This window comes from Oncorhynchus clarkii, chromosome 30, assembly GCF_045791955.1.
Source record: "Oncorhynchus clarkii lewisi isolate Uvic-CL-2024 chromosome 30, UVic_Ocla_1.0, whole genome shotgun sequence".
NCBI classification, from domain to species: Eukaryota; Metazoa; Chordata; class Actinopteri; order Salmoniformes; family Salmonidae; genus Oncorhynchus; species Oncorhynchus clarkii.
This window is the reverse complement of record NC_092176.1, coordinates 1,046,689-1,062,397: the sequence shown is the minus strand read 5'-3', so window position 1 is coordinate 1,062,397 and position 15,709 is coordinate 1,046,689. Positions and strand designations below refer to the sequence as shown.

The 15,709-nt window shown below is 42.4% G+C and overlaps 1 protein-coding gene across 3 annotated transcripts in view; it reads right to left on the bottom strand.

Annotated features, from left to right (window-relative positions):
• The window catches only part of LOC139389347 (semaphorin-6A-like), a 97,163-nt gene that overhangs the window by 48,273 nt on the left and 33,181 nt on the right, over positions 1-15,709 (bottom strand). For all 3 annotated transcript variants that reach the window (XM_071136024.1, XM_071136025.1, XM_071136026.1), the window contains exons 2-3: positions 10,321-10,464; positions 9,762-9,879 (exon numbers count right to left, since the gene is read on the bottom strand). In XM_071136024.1, the coding sequence (XP_070992125.1) occupies positions 9,762-9,879; positions 10,321-10,420 (218 nt within the window). In that variant the 5' untranslated portion in view covers positions 10,421-10,464. The remainder of the gene's footprint in view (positions 1-9,761; positions 9,880-10,320; positions 10,465-15,709) is intronic.

The following is a 15,709-nucleotide window of genomic DNA, read 5'->3' as shown; positions in this document are numbered from 1 at the left end:
TGAGCTTGTATAGCTTACCACCGCGGCTGAGCCATTGTTGCTCCTAGACAACTTACAGTTGACCGGGGCTGCTCTAGCAGGGCAGAAATTTGACAAGCCGACTTGCTGGAAAGGTGGCATCCTATGACAGTGCCACTAGAAAGTCACTGAGCTCTTCATTTTTGTCTACGGAGATTGCATGGCTGTGTGCTCGATTTTATACACCTGTCACCAACGGGTGTGGCAGAAATAGAGAAATCCACTAATATGAAGGGGTGTCCACATACACTATATATACAAAAGTATCTTCTTTCTGGGAGAAAGTTCACTGTTATGGCAAATAATTGCACTGCACAGCTGCGACAAAAACCTGATTCAAGCTCAGGCCACAGACATCCTCCTCAAAATGTTCTTCATTAAGATTCTCTGGATTCTCTCTCCACCACATGCTTTGCCTAATTGATCCAAATTGGAGACGTTGTTCCAAAAAGTCCATATTTACAATCATTTGCTCCCTCCTGGTGATGTGGCCAGTGTTTCAGAGCCTAGTGACTCTAGCAGTCGAATCAGAGCAGAGCTCCAGCAGAGATAAGACAGAGCCAAGCCAAGTGTCATGCAAACATCCTGGCAGGACAATGCTGGAGCTGTCTCTGTGTCAACACCAGCAGTCAAACACTGTCTGCACCTGGGCTCATGTCAGATCAAGTCCCCATTCATTTCCTCCACTAAATATATGGTCGAGCTCTTAAATATACAGCAGGCCAGATCGCCTCTCATCTCCACTGCGCTCTATGTGGTAGTGTAACTTCTAAAATACATCTTCTAAATTTCCATGGTACAGTTTATTAGCTGTGGTATATTGGCCATATATCACAAACACCCAAGGTGCCTTATTGCTATATAGCCATTGTTTGTCATACCCATGGTATACGGTGTGATATACAGTACCACGGCTTTCAGCCAATCAGCATTCAGGGCTCGCCCAGCCTGTTTTTTTTAATGTGATATTAATCACTGCGGAGTGGGCTCTGTACTTCCCGAAAATAGGGGCGTAAGAATGTGAGTTGGATGGAAGGTATGTAAATATCTACACGGCTCTAAACATTGAAAGTTGAAAGTAACGCTTTGGTGTGTCTAGGGGGAAAGAGGAGGACTTGGACATCCAACCATGAGAACAGAGGGGCTTTGTGCTAGGGAATGTCGTTTTCATAACACCCCATTTCTTCTGGGGGGAACTGCAGGCCAGTGCAGTCCATCTGGTGACCCTTTGTGAAACAATCTCGCGCTCGGACGGCAGAAAGGGGGCCCTGATTAGTATGCATCCCACACCTATCGCCTCCAAATGGAACACTCCCCTCCCCATATTCCACCCTCTTCATAACTAGATTATGTGTGGTAGGGGGGCATTGTACATTGTTTCGCTCACATCCCAACACAAGTGTATGGGAGGGTAGAGAGAAAAATGGGCACGATTACACTCAGGAGTGGCTTAAAGAGGAGCCTCATTGAGTATTTTCTGGCTGTCCTTTTGGCCGAGTCTTATTTACATTTTGTACAGGCAGAACACTGCAGTGGAAAAAATTACGGCCTGGTTCTGAGAGAGGCAGAGGAAGTGTAATCCGCATCATTAACAGGCTTTAACAGGATTTGATGGCGACTAGAATAATTGAGACCCATGCGCCTCCAGTGGGGCAGCCCAAAGATACCCAGGGTTTTCAAGAGGACCGGGGACATGCTTTCACATGCACGCAGGCAGACTTTACCATTCCCACCCTTCTTGAGGGGCGTAAACAGAGGGTGGGTGCCGTTGCCATGGTTAGCGGGAGTTGAGGGCAGGGAATGGTGACTATGCCCAGCATGCGGCATGACCTGGGTCTTGGGGTACCTGCTGGCTGTTATTGGCAGGCTAGCAGTGGCCGGTTGATCGTCTCTGCGGGCAGACACCAGGACAGAGCTTAAGTCTGGGCTAAGCCTCAGTGTCTGCTCTTCATCTGATCACAGAGTCGGCCCTGGACAGGGCTAGCAAACACACACCCACACAGCAGCACCACAAGAACACACTCAACATACAGCAGGGAGTAGGCCTCTGACAACCGATGCCAGGCTGAGTATGGGCAGTGCACAGAAGGAGCCAGACTGCCCTATGAACACAAGACGTTGAACATAAATCATTTTGGTTGAAAAGACGTGGAAATATGTATTTTCAACATCTTGTGCTCACTGGGTGGTGACATTAATTCCCAGTTTTATTAGAATTCATGACAACATTGATGTATACATACTTTAGCTTAGAAATATGGTAAATTAAAGCAGACAAATATTACAGCTATCTCATAATGTCATTGCTCATCACCATGAGAATTACTAGATAGGCCTATGACACAAATTGTTCTTAACTGACTTGCCTAGTTAAATAAAGGTTACATAAATCAAAATAAAATAGACTAAAAAGATATTACTCAAAAGTAAACGACTTGGTTTTCTTCCCATTAAGATATTAGACTAACAGCTAGTCAAAGAACATGACTGATTCAAAGGAGATAAACGTGTAATATCCTGGCATGTGGATTATGTCTTTAATAAAAAGGAATTGAGAAAATTATACAGAATATTAAACCAATCCACAACAGACATGAACTGAATGCATAACTATGGAAGAATTAACATATTACAAGCCACAAATGACTAAAGAGAATGACCTAATCAAGATAACTGTTTAAAACTACTCCCAAAAAGACCAAATAATGTCAATTACAGCATATGTTGGAGCTCCAGCATTGCCAAAGATTACGTTTTTTCTCCAGATTAAGACACTTTCGTCTATTTACAATTTTGGCAGTGGATATGTTTGCATGTCCTGCTGCTAAAAGAGCTTGTGGTGTTATTGCTAGCGTAAAACAAGAACCAAAAGGATTTATACCATTCACAAAATGGCCTGAAACAGAGTTTGGTTTTGGACACGGTTTCCACTGACCATCTGCAGGCTGCACACTGAGATTTCTGGTCTTCAGGCATGGCATAATGGCCATAACACTGGACCCACAGCATTGGGCCATCAACACTGTCCCCACAAAACTGGGCCCTCAACACTGGGCCCTCAACACTGGCCCACAACAGACACATTTCACTGGGTTATGACTATACACCGGCAGCCCAATTCTGGCAAAAGAGCTGATCTGATTGGTCAAAAGACCAATTGTGACCCGATTCAGGAAACTAGGCGTACGTCTCAAGTCACGACTTCACATGAGAGCCTTTTGAACGTATTTTTAAGAAATGTTAAAAAATGTGTTCGTTTTTTTGCCAAAAATGCCTTCTCGAACATGTGAACTTTCATGTGCCTTAATATCAAACGTGTATGTCATCTGTAAATACGAATACAATTTTTTAATTAAGAGCCTAGTTGGTTTAGCCACAGAGAAAGTCAGCAACCTTCCCGCTAGCCATGATTGGCTGAAATAATGAGTGGGCTGGACATGCCGAAAGATGAGTTTGGATTGGTCTGTGGTGTTACATCTTGTGTCTATAAAATGAGCTGCTCGTAATAGTGTTTTTGAAAGATATAATGTTAGCCATGGAGACCTGCAAATATGCTTCTTCTGCTCTCAATAGCATTGCTGCCCTGAATTTATCAGGCACTATCGACAAAGGTCAGTGGGAAAAAGTTGTGATGGACTACTTTCTGGACGACGAATGCTGACTCGAAATCAGTGCAACACAAAGGGCCAAACAAGCTGTGCAAACTAAATGGAAACAATACAGGATGTCTTATAAAAGGGGTTGCAGTCTGCAGTGACGCTTTCATCCATGTATACCAGTAAGAATCTAGTTAAGGATTCAGATATTAACGTTATACGTTTCTAATTTTGTCAGAAAGTTATTTTCATTGCAAGCTAAAGCTTGCTGTTAGCTAGCCAGCTGGAGTTCGATGGCTGGCTTGCTAACTAACATTAAACCTAACGATATTTGTTTAACTTTAGTTTGCTATGACAATCGGTTTGAATTGCTAGTAACGTTACTCTATGGATTGGGATTATAGTACATTTTTTAGCTAGCTAACGTTAACATAACATGTTTAAACGACAGATCCCAAGTTAAAACTTGCTGTTAGCTAGCTAACGTTAGCTGAGGTTAGGTGGCTGGCTTGCTAGCTAACATTAACTTATGTGTATGAGGGGTATGTAACGTTAGTGATGTTTTCTCAGAATGCCATTTTGCATCGCTAGATTTAGCCTAATGTTTGCTAGCTAACAATGAAAATATTGGTTAACTTTAGCTAGCTATGACAATCTGTTTGTATTACTAGTTAAAGCTTGCTGTTAGTGAGCTAGCTGATGTTAGATGTCTGGCTAGCTACAGTAACTAACATTACCTGTGTGAACTGTGTGTAGTGATATCTCAGAACGCCATTTCGCATCTATTGTACACTGCTCAAAAAAATAAAGGGAACACTTAAACAACACAATGTAACTCCAAGTCAATCACACTTCTGTGAAATCAAACTGTCCACTTAGGAAGCAACACTGATTGACAATAAATTTCCCATGCTGTTGTGCAAATGGAATAGACACCAGGTGGAAATTATAGGCAATTAGCAAGACACCCCCAATAAAGGAGTGGTTCTGCAGGTGGGGACCACAGACCACTTCTCAGTTCCTATGCTTCCTGGCTGATGTTTTGGTCACTTTTGAATGCTGGCGGTGCTTTCACTCTAATGGTAGCATGAGACGGAGTCTACAACCCACACAAGTGGCTCAGGTAGTGCAGCTCATCCAGGATGGAACATCAATACGAGCTGTGGCAAGAAGGTTTGCTGTGTCTGTCAGCGTAGTGTCCAGAGCATGGAGGCGCTACCAGGAGACAGGCCAGTACATCAGGAGACATGGAGGAGGCTGTAGGAGGGCAACAACCCAGCAGCAGGACCCCTACCTCCGCCTTTGTGCAAGGAGGAGCAGGAGGAGCACTGCCAGAGCCCTGCAAAATGACCTCCAGCAGTCCACAAATGTGCATGTGTCTGCTCAAACGTTCAGAAACAGACTCCATGAGGGTGGTATGAGGGCCCGACGTCCACAGGTGGGGGTTGTGCTTACAGCCCAACACCGTACAAGACGTTTATCATTTACCAGACCCTGTGCTCTTCACAGATGAAAGCAGGTTCACACTGAGCACATGTGACAGACGTGACAGTCTGGAGACGCTGTGGAGAACGTTCTGCTGCCTGCAACATCCTCCAGCATGACCGGTTTGGCGGTGGGTCAGTCATGGTGTGGGGTGGCATTTCTTTGTGACCTCCATTTGCTCGCCAGAGGTAGCCTGACTGCCATTAGGTACCAAGATGAGATCCTCAGACCCCTTGTGAGACCATATGCTGGTGCGGTTGGCCCTGGGTTCCTCCCAATGCAAGACAATGCTAGACCTCATGTGGCTGGAGTGTGTCAGCAGTTCCTGCAAGAGGAAGGCATTGATGCTATGGACTGGCCCGCCCGTTCCCCAGACCTGAATCCAATTGAGCACATCTGGGACATCATGTCTCACTCCATCCACCAACGCCACGTTGCACCACAGACTGTCCAGGAGTTGGCGGATGCGGGAGACCACCCGCCACCTCATCAGGTGCATGCCCAGGCATTGTAGGGAGGTTATACAGGCACGTGGAGGCCACATACACTACTGAGCCTCATTTTGACTTGTTTTAAGGACATTACATCAAAGTTGGATGTGGTTTTCCACTTTAATTTTGAGTGTGACTCCAAATCCAGACCCTCCATGGGTTGATAAATTTGATTTCCATTGATCATTTTTGTGTGATTTTGTTGTCAGCACATTCAACTCTGAAAAGAAAAAAGTATTTAATAAGAATATTTCATTCATTCAGATTTAGGATGTGTTATTTTAGTGTTCCCTTTATTTTTTTGAGCAGTGTATAATAATGCTAATATATTTGTATCTGGAATTTGTCTTTCAGCATCAATCAGTAGAACACACCTGACTCGAATCTACCAGTCATACAGTCCACAATAAGAGAGCTGGCACAACCAAAGGCACCAGCGCAGTCATCAATTACATGCACCATTTCTTCACCAACTACAGAGTTGGGAAAACACGTGTGGACCTGAATTGTGATAACGGCAGTGGTTTGCCCCCGACTGGTGCTTCGGCCTCATCAAGCAGCGCTTCAGAAAGACCAGTGTGAACACTTTGTCTGAGATTGCTGGTGTTGTGAAGGACGGCACTGTGGCAGGGGTCAACATCCCACAGCTATCTTCAGATTTTTTTTGTTATTCCCTGTTTTACAGATTCAACACTCTGGAGCCTGGTGTTATCCCCAAGGAGCGTTTGGACTGTCTGGACCAGGTTTCAGCTGCTGTGCAATGCTGACATCCTTCCTCTCATAGATGGTCTGCCTGTAAAATCACCACCTGGACTGGACACAGCTAGACAAACTATCATTTTGAGAAGATCAGGGAGTTTTGCAACGAAGAGGCTATGGACATCACATGCCCTGCACCAAAGTCAAGGACAGGACAGAAACATGCTCTCCGAATATAGATTCCCTTCATGTGTGGTTTGGACGGACCAGTCATCGGCACTATCTGCAGTGCCTCTATTCACATGACACTCACCTACCACACACGCCATACACTGCTGCTACTATTTTTTTTTGTTTATCCTGCTTCTCAGCCACTTTCTGATTGTATGCATATAACTACCTCGTCTATCACTGATATCGTTATTGATATTGTTCTTGTACATACTGTATATTGTATTTGTGTTGACACTATCTATTTCTGATATTGCTACTATGCAAGTAACCATTTGGCTGTACCGTTTACACCTTCTGTAGAGACAATCCACATAGCCAGACAGCAAAATATTGATATATAAAATGAATATTGATATGTGTGGTCATAACATGATTTTGTGACATACCACAACAATATCATGTGATCGTATCAAGTGTCCAGCACATAAATGGGTGGCGCATGCCCATGTTTATGTACTGTACATGTGCACCTCACTCAGGTTTCAATTCAGTTTGCATGGCCTTAACTTATGTATGGAATACTATGTGATAAGTGCATGTGTAACAGTATATAAAGTATGCTAATGTACTGGTATGAAGGCACTTAAGTAAATACTTTAAAGTACTACTTAAGTATTTTTTTGTTGAATTAGTACATTCCTTTACTATTAATAATTTTGGCAACTTTTACTTCACGACATTCATAAAGAAAATTCTGCACTTTTTACTCCATACACTTGACGCCCAAAAGTACTTGTAACATTTTGACAGGAAAATTGTCCAATTCACATGTATCAAGAGAACATCCCTGATCATCCCTACTGCCTGGCAGACTCACAAAACACAATTGCGTGCCCCTGGCTCATCAACTAAAAAGAATAAAGTTGTGCCGTCTGGTTTGCTGAATGTAAGCAATTTGAAATGGTTTATATTTTTACTTTTGATACTGAAGAACATTGTGCCCCTGGCTTTCCGTCAATAATAAAATAAAAAAAAGTACAATTGTGCCGTCTGATTTAATAGGAATATGAAATTTTATACTTTTACTCAAGTATGACAATTTAGTACTTTTTCACCACTGGATGCGGCTGGTGGTTAAAGCATTTCTTTCACATCAATTTAGACAAGTGTGTCTGGGTAAGCGTCATCTAATATTTTTTCTTTCATTTTTCATTTTTGGAGCCTAATGCCACTTTTAGTCTTGATCTTTACCACACTACTCAATGTTTAGCACATGACCTCATGTGAATCCTTAAAGAGATGGGTGGGGCTGGCTTAAGAGCGCGTGAACAATGCTGAATGGGTGTAGACAATGCTGAATGGGTGTAGACAAAGGAGAGCTCTCTAGTAGGTACCATAACATTCAAAGGCCCTTTTCTCAAAAGTGAGTTTACAAGTGTATCAACTTTCAAAGTAGAAATGCTTTCCCTTTGCTCTTCAAAAATGCTATGTATGATATACCATTTTGTAGCTCTGAGTCTCTACTTTTGTCCAATGTAAAAAAACAAAAAAACATTAACAATTTTGATACATAAGACCGAAGGTGGTGAGTCACAATTAGTGGAAAAATAATCAGAATTGGTCTGCCTGTGTAAAGGCAGTTTATGGGCCTCAACTGAGATCTGATTAGGTCAAGTTTAGGTCAAGTTTTCATTGTATGGTTTGTACGGTTGGCCTTACTCTGAATTCTGTTCTTGCAATGACCATCCAACTATTTGCTTTATACTGTTGGTCATCTAGTTGTTAATATCCGTTTGTGCTCAGCAATCTCGGTGTCCACTTTGCTTCGGTGACATAATTCTATCGATTCAAACATTTCTCCCAGTTATAATCAATCTACTCTTCTCAACGACAGCAATTCCAACAATCCCTGTGTCACATTCCCCCCTCGCCATGTGTCCGTCGGAATTCCTGTCTCCTTTAAATACGCTACTGAGAGACACACCTTGTTGTCCTCAAGCCACCCCCACTAATAAAAACCCTCCCTTTCTCATTTATCCCAGGCCTGGTATGGAGCAGGTGGGAGGCAGCAGTCAGACCAAAGGCTAGGACTCCAAAGCGCCCAACACCTCCTTAATGACCACAGATGTGTTAAACAGTCCTGCTACTTAGAAACCAGGCTTCAATGGCCACTTATTTTGTTGCGCTTTCAGAAAACAACGCAACCCATTGTTGCTTTCAAAAGCATCCAATCAATCTACTATGTAATTAGGCCAATACAAAAAATGACACAGATCCGTATCATCTGTATCCTCCAATGCAGTGGAGAATGCTGTGGCTTTGTTCACATTGTAACATGTAAGGTCTATTATTATTTTTTTTCCCATGTCCAAGCAAGCTAGTGCTTCTACACCTGCATTGCTTGCTGTTTGGGGTTTTAGGCTGGGTTTCTGTACAGCACTTTGAGATATCAGCTGATGTACGAAGGGCTATATGAATAAATTTGATTTGATTAGTACATTTGAGTTTCAGAAAAAGAATGATACACAATTAAATGAAATCAATATCCTTTCCCCATGGAGAAAACTATTGATGCAGACTCTGGCATCTCCGTCAGACAACCTCAGTTTCAGCCCTAGACCCGTTATTTATAGCCTGTGTTCAGTGGGGCCACAAGGTTGCAAGAAAGTTCTTTGAGGTGCTTGGAATAACTTTTACAGCAAGACTGATGGACTATAATAATAAGACACAATAATAATACAAAGAGAAATAGCCACAAACAGTATCATACTTAAAAGAGAATATAGTTTATCCGCTGTGCACCTCTGTCTGCCGAAAGATACCAGTCTGGCTAAGTCAGTGTCTTTTTTTAAGCCTCTTCGACACACACATTTTAAAAAATTGTTTTATTGATTTACATGAAATCAATGGAATTGTATTCAGTGGATTTGAATCTAGTTGATTTTAATTGAATTGAACTGGTATACCTTGTTTTGGGTTTACATTTTATACCATTTCTTTGTGTGCGTATCCACTTAAACAGAAATGGGATGTACAAAATTATTATTATTATTAATATGCTACTTCACCCTGCCCCCCCCCCAAATACATTTCAATGATGAAATCAAAATAACATTCACATAGAGTACAATGAAATTACCTGACATTACACAAGGAACGGCCTCACATTATTGGATTAAAATAGCATCACATATTCCCAATTCATTGTAATCTCATCTGATATGACTTTGTGTGGAATATCAAAAACTCGAACCGATATGAGAGCTAGTGGCCTGCGAGAAAAAGGGCAGGAACTGACCTGGCGGCGATATACAACGTTCGGTTCATTATTATGATGAGCTGGATATCCAGTTTGTGCCGTTGTGTATTGTTTCTTCCAGGTTTGTGTCCAAAGAAAGCCGGATACTGCTTTGTATCTGTGAGAAGGGGGAACAAAAACAATAAATATCAGAAGCAACCCCCCCCCCCCCCCCCCCCTCCCACACAAGGCAATATGTTTTTAAAAATCCTGATACAAAGAAAGGTTGCTGGAAGTTGCTGGAGGATGCATGTCTGGGAGGAATATAGAGTCTACCCAAACAGAGAGAAAGCTCAATAAACCTTATCCTCATATGGTATTTACATTATCACACACTGCATGAAAGCCCCAACAGGAAAATACAGGATTATCCTTTGATGTAGGGTGGGCTCCGTTTCAGATTCTGCTTTAACTCCTATTTTTTTTTTTATTCCCTGGGCACCAAACTACATTCTACCTTCCAAAAGCACTCAGAGTGAAAGGGGAGGGGGGGTAGAGGGTGGTAGTGGTTGGATAGCAGGGTGTTTGGGGGGAGTTGGAAACAGCTCGGGGTACTCACAGTTGCCATGTGAAATACTGATTGGCTCAGAGTCTTCTGGGAAGCCAGCCCTTGCAATCTTCAGTAGCGTGAAATACAGCAACAAGGCCTCAGACCTCATTGTAGCACTGCTGGTTCCTTCCTCGATAACTTCTTTACTTTAGCCTGCAAAGAGAAGACAGAGAAGAAAAAAGATTATGAAACAATTAAAGCCGATGCAATCTGCAATCTATATATATATATATATATATATATACACATCAAGAGAGCTGCATTGCAAGTAATCAAACAACAATTTGATTAGCAGGGTAATATGCAATCTGCAATCTATATATATATATATATATATATATATATATATACATCAAGAGAGCTGCATTGCAAGTAATCAAACAACAATTGGATTAGCAGGGTAATATGCTTCATAGAACGATGGCAGGCTGGGTCTTATTGAAGTAGACCTGTTGTGATTAACTGAGCAGCATCAGGAGTGGTAGTTCTACTGGACTGCATCCTGGCCAATATGCTGAATTAATAGGAGAGCTTATATGATTGGATCCTGGTGTCGGGGCAGACTTAATAGGGCAGCACCATTTTTTGTACATAATTATCAGCATCTAAGAGTTGGCCCCTGATTGCTAACTGTATTTACATCAGCCCGTGACCATGCTGATGTTTCTTGTGTGTTGTGGCAACAAATTACCTCAATAAATCAACCCTGACAATTACTGCAGCGTTAATCTAATCGAGTATAAGCATTTCATTGAGAGACCTTTTATCCTGAGCCAAACGGTAGATGTTTTTTGGGGGGTTGTATGATAAAAGTTGTTTATCCCCAGCACATTTGTTCACTGGCTCTGTATTCGTTGGAGGAGAAAAAGAGGGAAAGAGAGAGAGAGAGAGAGAGAGAGAGAGAGAGAGAGAGAGAGAGAGAGAGAGAGAGAGAGAGAGGGAGGGAGGGAGGGATGGGGGGGGGGTTCTCTCCATGCTCCTGTGGATCTCATTGAGAAAGAGAGTGAAAACATTATTCACTGGGAGATTCACTTTAACAGCGAGGAGAATACAAATAAAACCAAGGGAACGACCTTGGTTGTTGAATTTCCTTCTCGCTAAGGCTATTTTTTCCCTCACCTCACCTACTTTATAGACATGCTGGCACAACAATAGACAGAAGGCCTGGGTATAAGCCCTTGGAATCTCTGTTAGCCCTGTGCATTTTCTTTTTTCAAACCAATATGAGATTCTGTACATATACCACTATGGGGGCTGTTTTGTTTCATGAACCTTGACCAGGAAGTCGAGCAATAATTGATTGATGAGCAGGATGGGGCAGGAGACATGCCAGTGTTCCTATGGAACTGTCTATTGTAAATGACAAATGGAGTCGACAGAGCCAACAAACATAGAAAAGTAACACAGAATTGCTAACTGAATAATATACTATGAAATGATACATGGGAACTGAATCGATTATGATGTTCCAGAAAACAACTTTAACATTTCTAATTTAGACACTACAGGGCACAATGCAGCATTGTTGTGCCTCCTAACTGCAGACAGTTCTTTCTGACAAATTAATGTTTGATAGTTAATCTTAGTCGTCATAAATCATGTCACAGGACAGAGGAGCTCAATTCACAACCAATCTCTTCGTCACATCAAAACCAACCAACAGGGCATCATATAATAGCGAAAAGAAATTGAGCACAAAATGATTTAACTACAGCGTGCTCTTCAAAGCCCTTTCATTACCTTCCGACACACACGACTAAACCCAGGGAAATGTGGTCTTTGCTGAATTGCAGTCACTGTGGCAACTAAATTGTTTCAGTCTGTTCAGTCTTGGTGTCAAATGCTCTTTTGATGACATCTCTCCACCTCTGACTACTGACTGAGATGAATGATTACACATGTGCAAACTTTCAGAGTGAATTATTATTTTGCCTCCGAACCAAATGGGGGGGTTGAAGTTTAGAATCCCTCAAAATCCCTGCTGAAAACGACCACAAACAAAGCACAGAGGTGTCCGGTATTTTTCTTACTGTAAGTACTAATACATGTGGACATTCTGAAAGCTTACACCCTATACACACACTTTAAATTATAAAGTGTCTCTTGTTTTTGTGGAACATAATGGCGGGCTAATCAAGACCAACACTGGCAGAGAGCCAGCAGCAGATACTAAACAACAAGAGAACCCTCTCAGAGTGAAGAAATGTTGCCATGCTCTAGCCATAGCTAGGAATTACTACCGCTCCACTGTGAGTAAAACACACCCAATCCAGGTTTAGGCCCATAGTCCCAAACACCCTTAACTTCCTCCATAAATACATTACCAGCCTAACAATATTATCTTTGCTGTTGCATCAACATGTTAGCAAGGGACATGCGGCGACCATGAACAATAACAGACATGTATTTCATCTACAATGTTCACGAGAGGGCCCCATGAAAATACAGCTCCTGCGCGTGTTTATCTTGTTCAGAGTCCTGAGATGTGGCATGTCTACCATTAAACACCTACTCATTCATATTCAGCATACCCTACACTACCCATCGAGTTGTCTAATGGGCAAGGAGGAGGCTGGGATTTAACGAAATACCTGCAGATGTGCAGCAGTGGTAGTGGTTGAAGCCCCAATGAGAGTCCAACAGATAAACAGTTCAGTGGTGACTGACTGACAGTTAGGTCATTTACATCAGCCTCTGCAGCTCTCGCAGGGTGGGAATAGCCCTGACATCAGCCTGGCAAGACCAGACATGGACTGTACACAGCGATGTGAACACAGGAACACACCACACTAACAACACCCAGCACTGAGTAAAGTAGTGAAGAGAGAGAGAGGCTTCTAAACTGAACAGCTCCACCCAGGGTGAGAAGGATCCACTGATGGCATCTATTATCTGATGATGGGGCAAATAAAGTGTTGTGTTCCAATATCCTATGGAGGGAGACCTCAGGGTGGATGCCAAAGCAGTGGAAGCTAATGATCAGCCAGTTTCCACAAACTGCTGCTTATTCAGTCAATCAATGCTTGATTAGTAGAGTATAATAAACAGAATAATCATTTGACACCTTACTATACACCCTACGGTACCCCTACAGTGCCTTCGAAAAGTATTCAGACCCCTTGACTTTGTCCACATTTTTTTTACGTTACAGCCTTATTCTGAAATGGATTAATAAAAACATTTCCACAGCAATCTACACACAATACCCCATTAATGACAAAGCGAAAAAAGGTTTTTCAAAATTTTTGCAGATCTATAAAAAAACAACAACAGAAATACCTAATTTAAATAAGTATTCAGACTCTATGCTATGAGAATTGGCATTGAGCTCAAGTGCATCCTCTCTCCATTGATCATCTTTGAGATGTTTCTACAACTTGATTGGAGTCCACCTGTGCTAAATTAAATTGATTGGACATGATTTGGAAAGGCACAAACCTGTCTATATAAGGTCCAACCGTTGACAGTGCACGTCAGAGGAAAAACCGAGCCATGAGTTTGAATGAATTGTTCGTAGAGCTCCGCCACAGGATTGTGTCGAGGCACAGATCTGGGGAAGGGTACCAACATTTCTGCAGCTTTGAAGGTCCCCAAGAACACAGTGGCCTCCAATTTTCTTAAATGAAAGAAGTTTGGAACCACCAAGACTCTTCCTAGAGCTGGCCACCTGGCCAAACTGAGCAATCAGGGGGAGAAGGGCCTTCAGAGAGGTGATCAAGAACCCAATAGTCACTCTGACAGAGAGTTCCTCTGTGGAGATTGGAGAGGCTTCCAGAAGGACAACCATCTCTGCAGCACTCCACCAATCAGGTATTTATTGTAGTGGCCAGACGGAAGCCGATCCTCAGTAAAATGCACATGACAGTACACTTGGAGTTTGCCAAAAGGCACCAAAAGACTCTCAATAAACAAGATTATCTGGTTTAATGAAACCAAGATTGAACTCTGTGGCCTGAATGACAAGCATCACGTCTGGAGGAAACCTGGCACCATCCCTACGATGAAACATGGTGGTGGCAGCACCTGAAAATAGCTATGCAGCAGCGCTCGGCATCCAACTTGACAGAGCTTGAGAGGATCTGCAGAGAAGAATGGGAGAAACCTGCCAAGTACAGGTGTGCCAAGCTTGTAGCATCATTCCCAAGAAGACTCGATGCTATAATCGCTGCCAAAGGTGCTTCAAAGTACTGAGTAACGGGTCTGAATACCTATGTAAATGTGATATTTCCATTTTTATTTGTAATACATTTGCAAAAATGTATTTATACAAACCAGTTTTTGCTTTGTCATTATGGGGTATTAAGTTAAGACAAATATTTACTACATGAACTAAAGTTAAAAATTAAATAGCACGTTGAGAGAAAGGTTGTCCTGGCACACTTCCAGGTCTCTCACCTCCTCCCTATAGGCTGTCTCATCGTTGTTGGTGATCAGGTCTACCACCGTTGTACCGTCGGAAAACTTAATGATGGTGTTGGAGTCGTGCTTGGCCACGCAAGCGTGGCAGATGTATGGTTGCCTGCCCTTACCACCTTGGGGCTGCTTGTCAGGAAGTACAGGCTCCAGTTGCAGAGGTCCCAGGGTCCTTAGCTTAGTGATGAGCTTTGAGGGCACTATGGTGTTGAACGCTGAGCTGTAGTCAATGAACAGCATTGAGCCCTGCCACATCCGACGAGTGTCGAAGCGGGTGTAGTAGGATTCAATCTTAGTCCTGTATTTACGTTTTGCCTGTTTGATGGTTAGTCTGAGGGCATAGTGGGATTTCTTATAAGCTTCAGCTCTACCCTTTAGCTCAGTGCAGATGTTGCCTGTAATCCATGGTTTCTGGTTGGGGTATGTACGTACGGTCACTGGGAGACAACGTCATCGATGCACTTAAAACAAATCACATTTTCTTGGTTACATACACATGGTTAGCAGATGTTATTGTGAGTGTAGCAAAATGCTTGTGCTTGTAGTTCAGACAGTGGAGCAATATCAATAAGTAATCTAACAATTCCACAACAACTACCTAATACACACAAATCTAAGTAAAGGGATGGAATAAGAATATGTACATATAAATACAGTATATGGATGAGCAATGACCGAGCGGCATAGGCAAAATTCAATAGATGGTATAAAATACAGTATATACATATGGGATGAGTAATGCAAGATATGTAAACATCATTATTACAGTGGCATTAATAAAGTGACTAGTGATCCATTTGTTAATGGCCAATAATTTCAAGTCTGTATGAAGGCAGCAGTCTCTCTGTGTTAGTGATGGGTGTTTAACAGTCCGATAGCCTTGAGATACAAGCAATTTTTTAGTCTCTCAGTCCCAGCTTTGATGCACCTGTACTGACCTCGCCTTCTGGATGGTAGCGGTGTGAACAGGCAGTAGCTCGGGTGG